The sequence below is a fragment of the Sander vitreus genome, chromosome 11 (genome assembly GCF_031162955.1).
Source record: "Sander vitreus isolate 19-12246 chromosome 11, sanVit1, whole genome shotgun sequence".
Lineage (NCBI taxonomy): Eukaryota > Metazoa > Chordata > Actinopteri > Perciformes > Percidae > Sander > Sander vitreus.
In genome coordinates this window covers 19,763,854-19,785,135 of record NC_135865.1, presented here as the reverse complement: position 1 = coordinate 19,785,135, position 21,282 = coordinate 19,763,854, and the positions used below count along the sequence as shown (strand labels likewise).

At 39.4% G+C, this 21,282-nt stretch overlaps 3 protein-coding genes across 3 annotated transcripts in view; 2 read left to right on the top strand and 1 right to left on the bottom strand.

Moving 5' to 3' along the window:
- Positions 1–6,352, top strand: part of mgat4a (alpha-1,3-mannosyl-glycoprotein 4-beta-N-acetylglucosaminyltransferase A) — a 37,397-nt gene extending 31,045 nt beyond the window's left edge. The window contains exons 13-16 of the mRNA XM_078262194.1: positions 3,102–3,180; positions 3,429–3,489; positions 3,977–4,089; positions 4,219–6,352. Of these exons, the coding sequence (XP_078118320.1) occupies positions 3,102–3,180; positions 3,429–3,489; positions 3,977–4,089; positions 4,219–4,245 (280 nt within the window). The 3' untranslated portion in view covers positions 4,246–6,352. The remainder of the gene's footprint in view (positions 1–3,101; positions 3,181–3,428; positions 3,490–3,976; positions 4,090–4,218) is intronic.
- A 639-nt stretch (positions 6,353–6,991) lies between these two features.
- coa5 (cytochrome C oxidase assembly factor 5) lies at positions 6,992–9,317 on the top strand. Its single transcript, XM_078262193.1, has 3 exons — positions 6,992–7,226; positions 8,220–8,303; positions 8,578–9,317. Exons 1-3 carry the CDS (start codon positions 7,125–7,127, stop codon positions 8,617–8,619), a joined length of 228 nt encoding a protein of 75 aa, XP_078118319.1. The 5' UTR covers positions 6,992–7,124; the 3' UTR covers positions 8,620–9,317.
- LOC144525404 (inosine-uridine preferring nucleoside hydrolase) lies at positions 9,233–16,431 on the bottom strand. The gene is made up of 7 exons (XM_078262192.1): positions 16,373–16,431; positions 15,325–15,422; positions 14,829–15,016; positions 10,931–11,110; positions 10,733–10,844; positions 9,737–9,873; positions 9,233–9,594 (listed from the first exon to the last, which is right to left on the bottom strand). The coding sequence occupies exons 1-7, from the start codon at positions 16,429–16,431 to the stop codon at positions 9,247–9,249; spliced, it is 1,122 nt and encodes a 373-aa protein (XP_078118318.1). The 3' UTR covers positions 9,233–9,246.
- Between the last annotated feature and the right edge of the window lie 4,851 nt (positions 16,432–21,282).

The window sequence follows — 21,282 nt, the reverse complement described above, 5'->3', positions numbered from 1 at the left end:
AACATTCCTACAGATTCCGTCCCACTCCTCATCATCCAGTGTAATACTCAGATCCCTTTCCCATGTCTTTTTGAGGGCTGTCCAGGCTCCATCCCCCGGGTTCTGCATAAGCATAGAATAATACCCAAAGCCTCATGACCTTTTCCATATTTCAACAACACTGTATCTAAACATTCTGGTGCCCTCGGGGCTGAATAACTGGATCCACCGAGATACAGATCCCCCAGTGTGACAATACCCTTTTCCAACCAATCCCTCCAAAAAAGGAGAGATCTACCCATACAGAACTTTGGATTTCATCTAACACTTGATGAAGTAGTTAGACATGGAAACAGTTCAAACAGCCAGGCCACTTTGGTCCAAACAACATTTAGTGATAGATTATCGGCTGCGTTTTCTCCTCACCATACAGTTTAACAGACAGGCTTTGTAAGGGCGATAATGGGGCAAGAACAGATTGCTCAATACAATACCAGGGTGGGGCTCTCTCAGGAGGAAGAGACCAGTTGGCTAGATGCCTTAAGTTAAAAGCATAATAATAATAATACAGCATCTTTGGTAGAGCCAAACCTCCTCTATCAATCGGTCTTTGTAATTTATTATAATGTAGCTGGGGGTTTTTACCATTCCAAATAAATGTCTTTGTTATCCTGTCAAACCATTTAAAATATGACAGGGGAACCTCCAGAGGAAGAGATTGGGTAAGGTAGTTCAGCTTGGGAACACAAACTAATTTTACAACATTGGCCTTCCCTGCTGATGAGAGCTTGAGAGTCAACCATTTGTTAAAATCACAAGAGATTTTATTCAATAATGGATCCAAATTAACTTGAACTAGGTTTTTTTTTTTTACAGGAGGGTATAAGATACCCAGATAAACGATACATTGCTTTGGCCACTGAAATGCACCTGATTGGAACACATGACAAAGACATATTGCAGTACAAAGACAATAACATTTAACACAAATCATCCAAGGTTCAAGAGCATTCAAAAATCAGAAATAATCAGTCTACTTTAATGAAAAAGATCAGTTACTCTATTCCATAAAAATGCCTTAACCTGATGTCTAAAAGCCCCTCTGGTATTTACAATTTTGAGGGAAAGCGGAAGATTATTCCACAATGTTATACCTGTATAGAAAAAAGCACTTCTATCTAATGTGCTGTCTGTTTTTAAGTTTACTGATAACTGATAATCCACAGTACCAAGCAGAACATGCATAATAAAAATGACTTTGAATCAGTGATACAACCAGTAATTTTTTGATAGAAAAATCTAGATGCCTTGTCCTGCGATACAGGAATTTCAGTTTACCAGCACACTTGGATAATATTTTGTCAGCAATAGATTTACAGGTTAATGACTGCTCTAATGTTAAGCCCAGGTATGTGACACTTTTCTGAGACACTATTTCAGTGCCATTACATGTGACCTTAAGTGCATTTGTTCTAGACAACTTCCAGCAGCTTACATTTCACCGCAGCTGGCATGTCATTGATATAAACGAATAAAAGGGGGCCAAGGATTGAACCTTGGGGCACCCCACAAGTAATATCCTGAGGCTCTGATATGGTCCCCTCAACATCACAAACTTGAGTTCTTCCAGTGAGGTAAGAGGTGAACCATTTCACAGCAGTATTTCTGAAGCCTATACTTTTTAGCTTTGATAGTAGTATTGCATGGTTTACAGTATCAAAGGCTTTTTGCAAATCAAGAAGATTCATGCCCACATACTTTCCTTCATCAAAGTTCTGTCGAATATAATCAAATAAATTAATAAGACAGGTTTCAGTAGAATATGCTGCTCTAAATCCAGACTGAAGTTCATACAGTAGATTTTGTCTAACCAGGTACTCTTCCACCTGCTCATACACAAGATGCTCAAACACCTTCGATATGGCTGTCAGAATTGATACAGGCCTATAATTACCAACATCTGATCTATTTTCTTAAAAAGGGGGACTACCCTAGCCCTTTTCATGTCGCTTGGAAAGATACCCTGACTTAAAGATACATTTATTATATGTATATACTAGGGCTGATAAACTATTCATTTTTTAACTATAGAAATTCAGTTGTTCATGTTTTATCACATGATTAAAATTCTATTATTTTGCATTTCAGAACTGTTTTTAAGTACATATTAACAATGGAAAGCAATTCTTACCAGTGTATCTTGATTGGGAATCAAATGAATGCAAAGAAAGAAATGAACTCGACTTACTGATTTGTATTTGTTTATTATTTATTTACTGTTAACAAAAGAAAAATGTGTGAATCTAGAGTCAATATAGTGTGCAGTAACTCCTAAATAATTTTGATTACTCACTGACGTTCAGTGATCACCGGTTAATGAGACATCGTTTGCACTTTGCAGCAGTTCCAGTTGGGCTGCTTTCGCCGTGTCGTACAGGCTGTGTGTGCGTGGGGCTGCTGTCCCCCTCGACGGCAATGTATAAGACGGGTCAGAATTTTTTGGGGGATTTGGTTTCATCCACAGGGTGGTGCTTTGCCTGAGCCCACTAGCATCAACCTGAGTCACATTAACTGTACTATGCTCAGCTCGTAGGTGGTAGCTGAAGCTTGACGTGCTTCGGTGATATTTTAATTTGGCTTTACACAATGTGCATATGGCTTGTCTACTGAGCCGTCCGGAGAATTGTGTTGCTGCTGTCTTTCTCCATCATGCTTGCAGCAGTGATGTGTTACAAGGAAGTTTGGCAGCTTGATGATAAGTAAAGGTGCGGCAAAGGGTCAAAATAGTAGCCTGTTAGGAACGACGCAAAGCAGAGTGAAGTGTAAAATAAATTAATAAATGGCGGCATGCGATTAATGCAATAAAAAAAAAATGAACGCGTTATGCTCGGCCCTTAATCGCATCACGATTAACGCGTTAATCCTGATGGCCCTAGTATATACATGCTTTTGCATACTACATTTTTCATTTAATAGACATAACTTGCATAATGAACCTACTGTCCATGAGTGATTTAATGGCATACCTGTGTGGCAGCTACCATGAGGGGAAAAGTGCAAGAATGCTTATCCATGAATGTAAATATTAAAATGAATAAATGCATATTTGATTTGATTGGCAGATTCCTGTTTCGCAGTGGAAACCAAGAGCACCCAGGGGACAAAATTGAGAACACCACAGTGGAAATACTGCCTGTTTCGGTACGAACACAAACACACAGAACGGTTGCTCTTGTATGTAGCATATTGATTATTGACAGGAATGTGCGCGTGACAGAATCGTTTGCTCCGCCAAAGGCAATACATTTTTACATTGTGATTCACACTCCCAGTGTAGGCACAGATGTCTGTTTAAGGGGCTACTCGAAAGAGAAATAATTAATATAACATTTTCATTTGTGTCTTTTCTTTTACTCTACTGTCCATCTTTCAATGTGTTCAAATGTTAGGAACCTGAACTGAAGACCAAAGAGAAGTTCAAGCGAACTGAAGACCGCTTTTACAGGATTGGTAAGTGGATTTGACAGTCTCCTAGTGCCATATGTGTGTGAGTGCATACAAACACACTGAAACATCGTGGTCAGATTACAGAAACATCGTGGTCAGATTACACACTCACATTGTATCACTGCCTACAGTGATACAGACAAAAAGTGTGTGAAATGTTCTCAGTCACAGCCCTTTTCTCTTTTTATGCCTTCTGATTTTCATCGGAAGTTTTCTGCTCTTCCTGCAGCCATTTTCTCCTCTTAATTCCTTTGCTGACATTTTTTTATAATGCATAAAGCTTATAAAATAGCTTTTTATTTCTTAGCTTTTTATGAAATGTGATGGTTGAATAAAGTTCCTATTCTCTAAGCTGCCATGTTTTGTTTCACATTTGTTTGTTTTCTCACTGTTGAGCACATAGATGACTGCTTAATTACTGGCAGTGCACTCTCCCTGAAAATATGATTTAGAGTTGTGTGTGTGTGTGTGTGTGTGTGTAAACCTACAGGTCAGTTTGAAAAGGGTGTGGCAGAGGGATTTGTAGATCCTTCTTTCAATCCCATCATAGCACTTCGGCTTTCAGTTGTCAAAGACTCAGCTGTGTGGGCCATTCTCAGTGAAGTAAGCCAATCGCATACTACACCTGTTCATCTTCTGTCCAATTAAATTATAAATATCACTCTCTCCAGATGCATACTGACTCATTGTTTTATCCAATAACACATGTGATGCTCTGCTCTCCTCCTGCAGATACATATAAAGAGGATAGCTGGCTGACTGTTCTGGAGCAGGCACATGAATCATGGCCCCTGGGGGACCAAAATCTCCTAGATTGCTTACGCAGGGCTTCTGGCACCTGGCAACCAACAGTGAAGTCATTAGAGCCCACTAGAGTTGCTTGTCTGAGAACGCCACCTCTCTATCCTCGCTCTTCCTAATGTACCTTGTTTTGCTTCTCATCGATCGATTTCTCCATTTCTTTCTGCATCTCTCCTCCACTCTTGTGTTCTTAATTCATTTGTGAGAATGTGAATACTACTGTCCTAAAGAACAACAGCGGAGTGTGTGGAAGACATCTGTTCCCAGCTCTGGCTCTCAAAGTGACTGTTGTTCAGCAGCTTTGAACACAATCAGAAAATGCTTGGACGAATAAGGACAAATTATCATGTCTGGGGAGAACCAGTCACCTGGCCACTGGTGTAGATGCTGCCAAATCCTCCTCTGTTTCTCAATCCTGCCACCTTTGGGCAAGCTGGGGCATTGCACTGTCCACTAGCGCCTCAGCAAAAGCCCATGATGATCAAGAATGTTGTCATCACTAATGGCCAGTTGCTCTCTGTTCTCGACAGAGATAACGGAGCTCTAGATCAACACCAGCCCAAACAACAATGTTTCCCTCACACCCAGAGTACTGTCAGCCATACTCAAATACTCCACTTGTCCTGAAACACAAACTCAGGATGAGCTTACTGTTCCAAAATCCTGCCTGTAGCCAGTCAGTAACAACTTTGACCATACTGTAGGCCAGATTCCGTGGTAACTATCCCAATTCATCAAGAAAATAAGTTCCATGATACCATATCTATCTCACCTCCTGTCTGACAGGCCGTGTATGACCTCAGTGTCCATTAATAGTAAACCAATCAGACATTGCCTTGGTGTCATTTTCCCGAAGGAATATATTGTTATATTGATATATTATTACAGCTATGACGATCTATGAAGGTGACTTAATTTATTTGAAATAAATCTTTAATTTGTACAAGAGGTAAGATATATTTTTATTCTATTAAGAGACGTGTATGGTAATTCAGAGGATGTTTTATTTCTGTACTGTTTTTTTGTTGTCTAAATTGCTGTGTACATTTTCTTTTCATTATTACAGCTACTTGCGAAGTTGCTTTTGTCTGCTGTTGCAAGTAGCTTGGTTCAGTTGGTTACCGTTTCTTTTCACTTGAAGCGAAACGTTACATTTAAAACAGTTCATTTTCATTTCTTAAAGTCTGAATGGCTGGAGAGTTGTGAATAGATTCTGTTTAAGAAGTTGTGGTTCAAAATTGAAAAAAATTGTGCCTTATATCCAGGTCCCTTGAAATTGTCTCAGCAACATTATTCCAATCTGTCACTCTTGCCTACACTTTGATTGCTGGAAATACTAATATTTTTTAAAATAACACAAAATCCAATTAGTGATTGGATGTAAAGAACAATATCTCTGTGTTATGCTAAGAGACAGTGGTAAAAAAGATAGGGGGGGGTTTATACCAGATTACCATCTGAAACGGTGTAATTTGCACTGCTTTTTCACAATTTTTGTTACCATCACACCCTTCACCATTGTACTTAAATTCCCATAGTAGATGCTTATTTCACTGACTCCTCCAAATCTATGTAAACATCTATTTGCCCAATCACGTATCTGTTATTCGATTGGACAGAATATGACTACTGATTATGTGCACATTTTCTTGTATGATTTGGCTGAGGTTGTGTAGTACTTTCACTGATTGTAAATATATATATATATATAAAAAAAAAAAAGCAACGCTTTTCTCTCTCTCTCTCTCTCTCTCTCTCTCGCCTTTTTAATAGTTTATTGAAATCCACTTGACATGTGTTTTTGTGTGTGGCCAATGTTTTGAGTTGAAGAAATTTGTGAAACTTCACTCATTTTACATTTTTGTGGTTTATTCAAGGAGGTAGTGAAGTGCCTTTTGGTGAAATTGATATGGGTCAATCTTTGCTTATGTTGTTCACGTGCATGATTATTATTTGTAGTTTATAAACAATGCATTTTTGGTCAGAGCAGGCTCCTCCACCCCCTGATCAAACCATCCATGCTAGAGCTGTACTCAAGAAAGCTTGATCGCCGCCTCTTCATCAGATTCTTAATTGGGAGAAGATGAGAGCAAGTCGCTTAAATGGTGGCACATGTTTTGAAAGGGGAATGAGATTCAGTACTAGTAACAGGATTTGCTTTGCCCTCTTTTCCTGGATCCCCATACAAACCAAAACTGAATGCATGAAAACAGCATGAACGGTCATGAATCTCCTGATTCCCCTACTGTATTGTTGGACTGGAGACAAAAAAAGAAAAGGAACTCTTCCCTTGATCGACAACTCCATACACTCATCAGTTCATGTGCCTTCATCATGTACATGTGTATGCCTGCCTCTGATGTTTTTGACATCATTTTTCATGGACATCTTTGAAATAAATGATAAAAGTTGTTAGAACTCATGGCCATTTTTCTGTGTTGTGATTTTGTTCTACTTGCATTACTCATGCCATCTGCATCACCAGGTTTGATTTCAGAACAGCTGTAAAGTAACAAGGTAAAAGCATAGCAAATCTATTGCTAACATGATCAGAAAATTCATTTGACATAGTATTTTAACTTTGCGCAAATGGATGACCTGTCTACATGCTACTTTCAAACTTTTAAACAAAATCGACATAGAAAAACTACAAACCTTCCCAGCGTTCACTTCTTTGCGCCAAAGTACTTCCGTTTTCCCATCATGCAGTTTCAGAAACATGGTGGCTGAAAGCTTTCTTAACATTGAGGTCTGATGTCACTTCTGTTATCTAGCCCAGTTTTGCACCTGTGAATGTATGAATAAGGGAATATTGGTGTTAAAGTGGATTCTGCACAATGCCGAAATATTACGAGGATAAAGAGGAGGATACCCGAGCCTGCGCCGGTGTCAGAGAGGACTTCAAGGCTTGTCTCCTTCAGCACGACTGCGTGGTCAAGGTAAGTAAAGGTTCTCTGTTCATAGTCATAACATCTGAAGTAACTACAGGTGTGAAACAAGGCGCTGCGGTTCCATAGTTGGATAATTAGTCTACAAACGCTTGGAGTTAAGTTAACTTTAACGTGACCTATTAGTACCTAAGTCGTAGTTTCCCATTGCCAGACCTAGCAGTGCTCTGGAGTAAGAACCGTAATGTTACGTGGATAATATGTTTCCCCAACCAGTCACCAATAACGTCTTTCATTCTACGTCACGACAAACCCCATTGTAAAAGCTGACCATTTAATCAAGTCATAAATATGATAATGAAATCACCGAGGTGAAGTTATAGTTTAATGTTTAACATTCGTCGATTATCGCTGATATTACCTGCCAAAGCCTCGATTTAACCCTCTTAATAAATCCATGGATTTAATCCTAACCTAATCGATGTGACACGCTGTTTGTTGAATTCGGTGTCAGTAGTATTTCTTACGTTACAGTTAACGTTAACTACCGAATGTCACATTCGTTAACGTAACAACTTTAGCTAGTTAAGTAGCTAACAGCTAGTTTTATACAGTCTATGCAGTTAACGCTAGCTAAGTTACTGCACCAAAAATACAATATTGAGGTTGGTGTTTGTTAGCCTAACATGTTAACGTTAAAAATGTCAAACTGCTGTACTCCTTCGTGGTGGATCAGATGATGTATGCAACATTTGCGGTAACGTTAGATCCTAGATCACTGGGCTAAACTTGATCAACTGATCCTAATTCATAACTGAATATCTGTATATTAAGTGGCCATAAACATTATTTATGTAAAAATAAAAAATACTGCATTAGAAAGCATCTGATACACTACAACCTTTGAATTAAATGTTGTTGGAGTGTTCATTAAACTCAATTTGATTTTGAGATCAGGTTCAAACATTGCATTTGTGCGAGGAAATGAACATTTAGCTCATGGGAAGTGCCCAGTGTTTTCTAACTGGTTTCTTAATTTGTGAGGAGGGGAAGATGCCCAGTGAGTGTTTGAAGGAGGGCCACTGCAAAGCCCTGCAGACATCCTTCTTTGAGTGCAAGAGGTCAATGGTAAGTCAGCAGTATTACATTGTAATGTTGAAAGCATTTGTGCACCTACAGTAGGAACTGGTGGGAAGTGGAAGAGTAAAGAGAGCAGGGAATGTTTTATCTTCCTCTTTCTCGGTGTGTCTGTAAGATGTTTTCCCAAAGTGACCAGAAGCATAGGGAATATTGAAAACAAATGGCTGATAATGTTTAATTTAAATTCTGTCTTGTACAATTGACTCATGCCTTCAGCGTGAGTGTGTGCTGCACACTAACAAATGTCTGTCCTGTCTTACAGCTGGACACAAGGTCGAGATTCAGAGGAAGGAAAGGATATTGAGGAACGAGTGGTCGAGTGAATCCTGGAGCAACTGTAAATACTTACAATGATTTAAACTAAACGTGTCAAGAAAGGACTACCAGATATTAAAGAACAATGCAAACTGAAGGACAAAATCTAGTGCTGAAAAACACTGGAGCTGTCACTGGCTGGAGATTTTTCTGGATGAATGTGTGTGTTGTGCTGTGAGAAACTTGATGTGATGAAATAAATAATGAATGCAATGTAAAGAAAGAGGTTCTATTAACATTTTAATGAGGTGCTGTCATCAAAAACACGTCTGACTGAAACATACGATTTCAAGTAAACATTTAAAATCAGTTTTCATGATGGGGTCATCATAAATGACAATTGAGGTATACACATACAGTGTAAGTCTTCCGTTAGCATTCATATTACATCATACAGAGTTCGTCTTGGTCTTTCCTGCTATAGACACAGTGCAAAGTTACAGTTTGCAGTCAGTTGCACAGTTTTATATACAGTATGTTGGCTTATTACTAAAAACACAAATGGAGAAATTGCTCATTGTGAGTAGTAAGACCAAAGCTGCTTCTACAACTCAACAGAAAACTGGGCCAAAATTTGTGGATGGAAACCGTGACATGCTTAGTGTGTTCAGAGCTGTTATTTCAAAGCAGCCATCATCATCTGCTTGAACTTCTCCATATCCACCTTCTTCATAATAAAAGCCTTTCGAGCGTTTTTCAGAAAGCCCACAGTATCTACTATCATCATGCCTCTGGTGTGCGTGCCCGTCAGCTCTACGCTAACTGGATAATGGTCGCTTTCTGTGATGAATGAATCGTCTACGGCGGCTGCCATGGCATACGAGTCACAGGAAATAAAACCCGTGCCGCCGGCAAACTCTTTCTGGAAGTGTTTGCTGTGTGACACCTCGATGCTGTGTTGGAAGATCTGTGCCATGAAGCGAGCTTTTTCTGTGTCCTGCGCCAACCAGGTGTCACAAAACTCCTGTCAATACCATTAGAGATGTAAACACAGATCAGCAATTGTTCTCTGATGAATTCCCCGATGCATAAACTTATTGGAAAGGCTGTGTGCTGTAAATAGTCTGAGGAATATATACGTTACAATGTGTGAAAAGGAGCCTTACCCAGGACAGCTTGCTGTAGCAGGTAAACTCCCAGCAGGCCAAGTAGGTGGGACACTGGTAGTCGTTCAGTACGATGTACGCAGCCTCTGGATCAGCAGCAAAATTGAACTCGCCACACACTGTAGTGTTTCCTCGAGCTGAAGGAGCAAACCACAGAAAACTCCACCATTAAAGGATGTAGACAGTGTGTGGCCGGGTTGGCTCAGTGGGTAGAGGTGGGTAGGGTACATATACTTAGAGGTTTATGCCTCGAGATTTATGCCTCGACGCAGAGGTCCAGGGTTCGATTCCGACCTGTGACGATTTCCTGCATGTCTTCCCCCTCTCTCTCCCCTTTCTCACCTTGCTGTCCTGTCAATTAAAGGCGGAAAAGCCCCAAAAAATAATCTCAGAATAATGAGAACACTTGAGACAAGGATTTGAATTACAATTAACACGGGGTCAAGGTTAGGGCTGCAGCTAACAATTATTTTCCTTTTAGATTATTCTTGTCTTGATTGATTGATTCATGTTGTTGTCTGAATAATACTAGTAATTAAAGAAATATGTCATATTGGCATATTTGACCCGGCTTCTTTTGTCCAACCAACAGTCCAAAACCCAATGATGATCAAGGAAAAGCCAAAAATCCTCACATTGGGGAAGTTGCAACCAGTTTGGCAGTTTTGCTGGAGAATTGGCTTAAATGAATAATCAATTATCAGAATAGTTACAGACACATTTTTTTTCAGCTCTTGTCACAGTAGGTTGAGTGGCAGTGGCATCTGTTAGGCTGTAAAAGATGTCTGGCGCTCAGTTTTCAAAACAACACATATGAGATAAGAGACAACAACAGAGTCATTTCTGTGCCAATTAGAGATTAATGGCGAAAGAAATTATTCAAATAAGTCCTTTTTGTCAGAGTACATTACTTTGTCTAGCCCATTAACACTGTGTCACCTTCACCACCTTTTGCTTAAATCCAATATGAAAAAACTAGTTTATGATTTTACTGACATTCAGTGTTGCCTCCCATGATGTAGAGCCCTCGGAGTTTGCTCGGTAGAGATGGATCCATTCTTACAGCCAGAGCCAGGTTGGTGAGGGGTGCCGTGGCAACCAGAGACACCTGGGGAATAAACCCAAACCTTAAAGACCTGAAAAAGCACACATACGCGAACGCACACACACAGACAGCTGTCTCACACCTCTCACCTCTCCTGGATTCTCATTGACAATCCTGATCATGGCTGACACAGCACCCTCCTTCTGAACCAGGTCCAGACCAGGTGCGTTGGGGTCAGGAGCGTCTCCCAACCCGTCCTGCCCGTGGAACTGTCCCATACTGAGGCTGTTCCCAAGGATCGGCTTAGCTGCACCTTTAAACACTGGAATCTGGCACCAAATGAAAAACACGTACCACAAGGAAACATTTATACCGGTGTTATTGTTACACAGCTTCCAAACTGATTTCTGTCCATATATGCAACATATCTTGTAGTTTGAAACATAATGAGACAACATTTATAACAATGTAGCTAATATTGCAAATTATACAGCTGGACTATTTTATTTTACTTAACACTGAATTTACCACATTGTTAACTCAATGTGATGTTACTTTACCTTGACTGAATTAGCCCAACATCTTTGCATTATGTTATTAGATCTCATCATCTCCTATGGGCTTTCAGTTTCACTCAGTGAAATAACAGAAACTGGTATCTCAGATCACTTCCCCATCAGGTTTGAGATCAGTGTTCCTCCACCTGCTAGTAAGCCTGTATCCTCAGCTTCTAGGCGCCGCTGCATCACCTCTTCAGCTGGAGAGTTTGCTTCTGCGTTCATGGGCTCTCAGTTCTATGTCATGAATGGTCTGGTCTCTCCCTCTTCCCCAGATAAAATTCTCTCTGTGTTCCATTCCACAAGCATGGAAATCCTAGACTCTATTGCCCCTCATCGGATTAAACCTAAGGAGGACCCCTGGCTAAATGACACCACAAGGGCCCTTAGGCAACGCTGCAGACAAGCTGAACGAAGGTGGAAGAAGTACAATTTACAAGTATCGCTGGGTTCATTAAGGGTCAGTCTAGCTGTACCAGAAGGCTGTGAAGGTGGCGAAGATGCACAATCTCTCTTCTGTCATAGCTAGCAGTTGCCATGAACCAAGAGTGTTATTTAATACTATTAACTCTGTCGTGAATTTAGCACCTCTCCTCCGACAGATGTTTCAATCAGTACACGTGAGAAGTTTCTCTGTAATTTTATCGACAAAGTAGCATCTGTCAGGCAAAACGCCAGTGCTAATTTTAATGTGTTTGTACCTGCTGCTCCTGTGCACTCTGCTGTGTTTGAGGCATTTAAGCCAGTTTCTCTGACATTGCTTACTGAGGTAGTGCAACACATGAAACCTACCAACTGCCCCTTAGATATTGTGCCGCCAGAATGGTGAAGGAGGTTTTTAATAGCACCATTGGGTCGAGTTTACTTACTTACTTTTTTTGAATTCTTGTCTTAGTTCAGGTTCTGTCCCAGCTGCCTTTAAACATGCTGTGGTCAGGCGGCAGGCCCCTACTTAAGAAGCCTGTTGTTGACCCCACAGTGTTGTCCAATTTTAAACCAGTCTCTCATCTGCCTTTTCTTTCAAAGGTTTTGGAAAAAGTTGCTTTCATACAGGTACAAGCCTTTTTACAACAGAACTCTGTGTTTGAAAAATTTCAATCTGGTTTTAGATCACGTCACAGCACTGAGTCTGCACTATTGAGAGTACACAACGATATTGCCTTGTCTGTAGATGCTGGGAATCCTACTGTTTTAGTGCTCTTGGGCCTCACAGCGGCTTTTGACACAGTGGACCATGCAGTCCTCTCTCGCCTTGATCATTGTGTAGGCATCCGAGGCTCGGCACTTAAATGGTTTAGCTCCTATTTGGCAAATAGGAGCTTTTCTGTCATGATTGGTGACCTCTCCTCGTCAGCTGCTCCTCTCTTTTGTGGGGTACCCCAGGGTTCCATTCTTAGCCCCATTTTTTTTTCTTTGTATATGTTGCCTTTAGGGGCTATTATAGGCAAGCACAACCTGTCATTTCATTGTTATGCAGATTATTTGCAAATGTGTTTACCTATGAAAGCAAATGACAGTGTCGCATATTATCTCCCTGCTTAGTTGTATTAATGATATTAAGTTGTGGCTTTCACAAAACTTTCTTAATTTGAACGAAGATAAAACTGAGTGTATTATTTTCAGTACTTCAGGCACGCAAAATGTCAAAAATGTGGGGGTTACTTTTGATTGCAGCATGAAATTTGACAAGCAGATCAGTAATGAAGAACAGAAATGTTAGAATGAGCTTTTTCCAGCTTCATCTCCTGGCTAAAGTTAAGCCTTTCCTGAGCAGGCACGACCTAGAAAAGGCTATTAATGCCTTTATTAGTTCAAGGTTGGATTACTGTAATGCTCTTTTTGTTGGTCTGAATCAGACCTCCATCTCACACCTTCAACTTGTTCAAAATGCTGCTGCTCGCTTTTTAACAAATACATCTAGACGTGCACACATCACTTCTGTTCTCTACACCCTACATTGGCTCCCTGTGTGTTTTAGAATAGATTTTAAGATCTTATTGTTTGTTTTCAAGGCCTTAAATGGCCTGGCCCCGGAGTATTTGTCCGGAATTTTTACTTTGTGTAAGCACAACCCGTCATTGCAGTTTTCAAATTAGCTGGTTTTAGAAGTCCCATGGTCAAGGTATAAACGGTGGGGTGATCAGGCTTTTGCAGTTGCTGCCCTGAGACTCCAGAACAAGTTACCCCCTGATATTCGCACTATTACGGATGTAGCTCTTTTTAGGTCCAAACTCAAAACCTATTTGTTTAGAATGGCTTTTAATACGTAGTAGTAGTGTGACAATTTCACTCTCCTGTTTCTTTGTAACCTTTTCTGATTTTACTGTGTTATGTTTCATTCTTTTTATTGTATGATATGTTGTTTTATACTTGATTCCTGTTGTAAAGCACTTTAGATACCTGCTGGTTGCTGTAAAGTGCTATATAAATACATTTTGATTGATTGATTATTTGATCTAACAGTTAATAAATTGAATTCTCAGAAAATGAACTGTATCACAATATATATTGACATATGACAATGATAATCTAAAAAAAATACATATACCTAGGGCTGGGTATTAGTACTCAATACCTTTAAGATATTGACCAAAATAACCCAGTACCGAGTAGTCAAACGATACCTGAATTTGATCCTTTTCGTACCCAGATCTATAAAGAAAATGATGTTTGTATGGTTTTGCTCGCAGCCCTGTATATATACCTTGCTAGAAGCCTTCGCACCCCCACTACAATATTAAATGTGGACACACTTAGGATGTAATGTGGTAATTCTATTGGCTACAGTTACACAAACGCTGACATAACAAGAAGAATGTCTGAAGCAAATTACTACTTTTCAATCAGTCAATAAACCTTATTTTCCTTAAAAATGTATAGTATATGTGTACTATGCTGGTTTCCATAAATGCAGTGAATTTGGACTATATGATGTTATGCTTTTCTAAAATACTTTTTGGGGACATTTAATGCCTTAAATTTGTATGCACTGGTATGTATGATGGGATTGACGTACATCTTGTTGATTAATTGGCAAATGTAATTCAAAGAGGTTTCCATTGAATGAGACAGGCTGCTTTATGTGTAATACTGTATGTTATAAGCAGTGCTTTTGTTGTAATATAATAATATCATGTCAAGTGTTTGGTTTCATTTCCTTTTCCAGAGCGGCTAGCCAAAACCAAAGAACATTTCCTATTTCGTTTGGTATTAAAATGCAGTAGTCTAATCTTCATATGAACTCGTGCAACTTTGCTACTTAAGCTAATTGAGCTCATACTGGTTGTGTAGTTTTTTTTTCCAGTTCCCGCCTCATGTCACGTGGTTTAAGGAACAACAACTCATTGTTGGGCAGTTTTAGAAACAGCAAACATGACGCCAGTAAATTCCTCCCAAACTCTTGAGAAAACACATACATGATTCACCAGTAAATCATGTCCGGATCATAAAATAACTACACTTTATAGAAAACTAACCGTGCTGCACTCACCTCAAGTTTATTGCAGGCTTGCAGAACTCGAAGTGTGTTCTTACACACATTCTCCACTGTGATGTTTCCATGCACACACGTGATGCCCAGGAGCTCCACGTTTGGGGCGGCCAGCGCTAACATGATGGCCTGAGCATCGTCTACTCCACAGTCCACATCCACCAGCAGCTTCTTACTCATCATGGACCCTGAGGAGCAAAGACTTTAGTCCAATAAGAACAAAATGTAACACTTTACTTGAAGGTATCTACATAAGAGTGACATGACACTGTCATGAACACATGACACTGTCATGACAAAGTCATGATACACCCTAACCCTAAGTTGTCATGACAAAAACCGAATGACACTTACTAAAATAAGCGTTATGTCTGGAGATATATGTAAACCTATAACCTACATCACGGTTATAAAAAGTTGTGGTGAGCTTTGCAGGTTGTTTAATTCAGTGAATTTATATGAAAGAGAAGCACATATTTCACAAGACAAGACCTACCTGAAGCTGAGTGTGAAAAAGATGAACTGTAGTGTGTGCTGGCTGCTACTCTTCCTCTCACAGAGTGGAACCACCGATGGTCAGCTGCAAATAACCTTTGAGCAGCAAGAAGGAAGACAGAAACAAAATGGAGAGTGGATTAAATGGGAAGAGTTAATCATTTAGCTTCTTGATGATCAATGTCTTCCTCCAGTGAAAAAAAGTAATCTATTATCGGATGTGGAAAGAACACTGAATGTGATGCTTTGGTCTGCGGATGAAAAGCTTCAGTATCACATGCCAGCAAAATGTATGACTAAAAGGAAATTAATATCTCAAAGGGAACATTTAACCCCAGTGGTGGAAGTATTCAAGCATTAAAGTAGCAATACTGCAGTGTTAAAAAAGTCCTGTTAAGTAAAAGTCAGAAACAGATCAAATCAGAAATATTTATAATATTTATATCAATTATAATTAGTGACTTTAATGTTGCAGCTGGTAAATGTGGCGTTCATTTTAATTGCTTTATGGTCGGGTAGCTTAACCTACAACACTATATCATAATTTATTGGTTGAGTTATATTTTGTATTAATAATCTAAAGATGCAGTTAATAACTAGGAACTAAAGCTATCAAATAAATATATTCGAGTACAATATTTGCCTTCAAAATGAAGTGGTGTAAAAGTATGGAAATACTAAGTAGAAGTACCTCAAGATTTTACCGTATTTGAGTAAATGTAGGCTACTTATAAAATAATAATATAGGCTATTCGTTATTTGCCAAGTACATTTTTACATATCCTCTTATATAGAACCATTATGTATCCTCTGTATACTTCGTCACATTCCACCACTGCTGAACACTGGGAGCGTTTTTAAATAAGTCACATATCTGTCATTTCTGCATTCCTGAGCCTGAAAATGTAGCCTACTTCACTCACAGAAACACAACAAGCTCACATGAAAGCTATCAGAAAGAAATATGAAAAGTAGCAAAGCTCTGTGTCTCTGAGAAACTCAAACATTTCTTCAGTTTTTAGGTCATAGTAAAAGCCTCGCCTCATCTCCGCGCAGAGCTGCTTAAAACGTAGCGTGGTTTTACAAAACATCGGATTATCCCCGCCATGCAGACAGATGGAAACCTGAGAGCAGGGGACGACCCAGCGAGCTCTTACCATAAACTGTATATAAAATGGACCAACAGATCCCGTTGCTCTGGACGGAGACCAGTGAAGGATATTAGAAGCACTTTTTCCGGTGTCTTCCACGTCTTTCCACGTCTGTCTCAAGCAACTCGAATCTTATGAAGCACCTCACATCAACACATGCTAACAAGACACTTGTTGCTGCTGCTAACCCAACCCCAGCCCAAATGCAGCTAGCGTGAGCTCCAGCGACGGAGCCACTCTGTTAAAACAAGTAACGCTCGATTTTTCGGGTCAGCAACAGGTGACCAAGGCCGAGCTTATTTTTTACATGTTTTTATTTCTATGCATATCATATGGCAGGCTGCAATCTATTGAGTTCAAATAAATACCAAATGTTCTAAAATACTGTATAGTGTTTTTATTCTTCAATCAGTTAATATAAACATCTTTGACGTAAAAGTGTTATAGAACATAAAAAATAACGTCACAGTTACTTTGCTGAGTAACTAATTACTTTTACAATGTGGTAGCCTAACTGAGTTAATAACTCAATTACTTTTTGGGGGAAGTAATTTGTAACTGTAACTAATTACTTTTTTAAAGTAAGATGACCAACACTGCCCAATCTTGCAGAGATGGAGAGCGTAGGTAGCCTATATGTAAGGAGATAACATAGGCACAGGTTAATTATTGCTAACTAAAATGCTAGTTAACATTAGTAATTAAACTTAAACAGCTAATGTAAGTCGAAACTGCCTGCGAGCTTCTCCTGTACTATGCAATTTGAAGTTCTTTGTTCCAATCCTCATATATTTTTTGGAGAGAATAATTATCTGCCTGTGCTTCTATAAGGTGTTTGTACACTTTCCCTATTAATTTCTTGTTTTCGCCTGAGTTTAGAAATAACCTCTGAGTAACTGAGGGTTCTGTAGTCCTATTATAGTTTAGATCAAAGTTATCTGTGATCCAGCTCTTTAACTGAAGATATCTAAACAATTCCTTATTAGTTAAATTGAATTCTATAACCAATTGTTCAAATGGCTTTATATTGATATGAGAAATAATATCTCCAATAGTTGTTATTCCTTTGTCATTCCATGATCTCCACTTCAGCTCCTCCTTCTGTAGGGTGATGGATGGGTTATTCCACAAGCATGTATTCTTTGGAACATTCATTTATCTATCCCTACAATATGTTTTAATCTATCCTATATTCTTAATGTGCTATTTGTGACAAAACTAACATTTTTTTCCCCCAAGCTGATGGTCCTCTATATTTATCCACATATCTCCCTCTGATCTATTAATGATTTTGTTGATATAAAAAGACTGAGCAGCATAATAGTATAGCTCAAGATTTGGGAAGTTTAGTCCTCCTTCTTTTCTCTTATTCTGAAGTAGTTTTCTACTCAATCTATGAGCCTTATTTGACCAGATAAAAGAACTGAATAGTTTATTAATTGTTTTTTTTTTAAAATCCTTAGGGGGGGGGTCACTGGTCAGTCATTGTTTTCATCAGAGAGTGCTGATAGTAGTCAAGAAGGATCGTTGTTGTCATTACTCGCTGAACGGAAGAAAATACGATGGCTAGTAATAAGAACATACTGGCGTTGACAGCTCTTCTTGTGGAAGAAGAAAGATGTCGCAGGCGAAAAATAAGGAGAAACCGCAAGTGGGTTAAGTCATGGATCTCACAGCGACAGGCTCAAGGAGCGTTCCTATGCATCCAATCACAGAGAAAATAAATATATCAGGTAATATTTTCTCTTCTATCTAATTGTGTGTACATCCCACATTCGTACAATGTGTAGGACAAAGGCCAGAATGCATGTAAGACATGAAAGAGACCGCAGGGTCGAAACATTGCCTTTCTTTTATTAATCGAAATAGCCTGTGATGTGTGTGGACATTAGCCTGCCTTGTAACAAAGACTTCTTTTTGGCCATAAGCAGCAGACTTTGTGTAGGCCTATACGTGATCTCGATAAATGTGGGCCTTACCTGGGTGTTTGTGTTATTGTGTAGGTTGGTAGGCTGTCACTAAATATAACTCTACTCTGTAAACTTTTCAGAGAAAGAGACGAAGAAGTGGGAGACCCAGTCCCAGTTTACCCGCTATCACAAGCTCTCTCCTTCAGGGAGTTATGGGACAGACAAGACTCCCAGACAGCAGCGGATATTGCAGAGGTTACAGTTTCTGGAGCCACATACGAAAAGGAAAGAGTGTATCTAACCTCACTCACACGGTATGAACTTTCACTCTCCCATTGTTAAATAGTAGCCTACTCATTTTGCATCCGAATGAAGTCCAAGTAGTGTTCACTATGGACTTCACACATATTCTTATACAAGAATTTCACAGTTTTGTTTTGCCTAATGTAAAGAAATTTACGTGTTTCAGAATCTCTGAAGAAGAAGAGGCTTTGGTCCAAATGAAGATTTAACAATGAAATTTATAAAATTAATAAAAATGATTAGGATCAAAATACATAAATTACGCTGCAGCGGGCCTGTAAATAGTTGTTTAACCCTTAAGTTTCCACATCTATTTGCCCCGATCTCCGTCTCACTACAGGCTTTATTCCTCTAGCCCCAGGGGCGTGAGTAAAAACCATCCTTATTGGCTCTTCGTTGACATGGTAACATGTTGGACGAATGGACAGATCAACAGATTCTTGCATACAGATGTGAAATCTTTACAAGTTTAGTCTAGGACACCAGGGGGTTGGAGACAGAAGGTTTCTTCCTGCTGTATAGGAGGCGGTTTCTTTTTGCATGTTGGGTTTTAATACTCTCTTGAAAAGACAGGTGAAGAGTGAGAGTGAGTGTGAGACAAAAGGCTGTCTTGACCTATTCTTCACAGAAACAAGGTGTGAGAATTACAACAGCATGATGGAGTTTAAACTTTTGATAGTCATTGGATTCAATCATATTTTCCTAACCTGGCTGCAGCCTACAATTTAATAAAATAAAAACATAGAAATACATGGTTATTAAAAATCAGTATTGTTTAAACTGTATTTAACTCAACACTAACTAACAAAAAATGTGCTGCTTTTGTTATGAATGCATTGATTCCATGATATTAAATCCACTCTTGTGATTTTTTTTAGGAACCACCGGCCCCTACTGACACCAGTTCAGGCGCCACTGTTGATGCCTATGACAACAACCAGGCCACCACATCTCCTGCCTCGATTGGAGAAAAGAGTTCAAAACCTTTTGAAAAATTTTAAATTTTTTCGAGGAGCACAACCTGGACTCTTAATATTTATATAAGGAATATTGGAAATACTCTTACTATTTGTATTTGTGCTTTTCCCTTTTAAATTTCATGCATTTTATACTTTTATACATTTTACTTCTGATAATAAAAGCCTATCGTTGGAAAAGTGAATGTCCCTGTATTTTTTTCCACAGTCCTTATGATGATAATAATATTAATACAAATGATGTGGAACTTGTGGGTTTAAACACAGTCCACTGTAACATCAAATTTTCAGCAACAATGTCTTGCTACTCTCAATGTAATGTGAGTCACCTTCACCCCGTTTCAACATAGTCTACACGTGAATACAGCGTTCCATTCCATGAAGTGAACACTGATGGTCTGGGCATGGTCGTCTGGTCCTCCATTCACATGTAACCTTTCATACAGAAACCACATTAACATTACATTATGGGGAACTTGGTGAACACATTCCATGATCTCCTTCCACATTAACAACTTATTCAGCAATAATGTCTTGCTACTCTCAATGTAATGTGAGTCACCTTCACCCCATTTCAACATAGTCTACATGTGAATACAGCTATGCCAAGGTACTTCACACTATTATTGTCTTCAATAATAGGCCATGAACTGCTCATATTGCATCTGAATGAAGGCCAGTCAGTGGTCCATTCACTGATCCTGATTTATGAGAACATTCTAATTAAACTTTGCACATTCCATTATCCCCTGACCAAAAACTATGCATTATGTTTCCAACATCTATGACGCTAGTGTGTAGACTTTGTGGTGCTAATGATACAGGAGGCCATTATGATTGATATGATTTTTATTGATCCTTCTCAGTAATCACAATTGAAACACAACAAGTTATCCTCCTTTACACACGGACAATCTATCCTATATCTTGACCCATTGAAAAGGCACTGCACCAGTATCCGACATGAAATAACAACATTGTTCATCCCTGATCTGTTTGGCCCTTGCTGCTGCATTGGTGATTTGTGGCAGGGGGGCTGTGAATTTTATTCATAGGTCTGAAATATGACAACATTTTTCCCCCTGTTTTCAATTCCACATCATCATCCATTTTCCCCCCATATTCGCACTCCTGCTCTGCAGGTACTATCATCATACACAGAGCACCATATCTGATGCGAGAGACCCACAACTTCTCACGAATGAGGTGGTCCCGAGAGTAATGGAGACCATGACAAAATATCTGATGGTTGCACCACAGAGGACAAGACTCTCCCTTAGAGACCCAAGCCACTTACATTTTAGGGTTTTTCTCTTTTTTTAAGTGTTGGTGTTAAACATTGAAAAAAAGTTGGGTTTTAACAACATTCCGCATTCACTGGGGAAACCCAGTCAGGATTTAGCTGTTGTAGTAGGTATCTCCCCAGGGAGATTAAAACTGCTCAGAAGATCATTGGTACCCATCTCCCGAGCATCAGTGATGTCGGTGAGGTGAGGTGCCTACGCAGAGCCCAAAGGATACTAAAGGACAGTACCCACCCAGCCACAGCCTGTTCACCCTGCTGCCTTCTGGGAAGAGATATAGAAGTTTCTGCTGCTGCACCACCAGACTGCAGAGC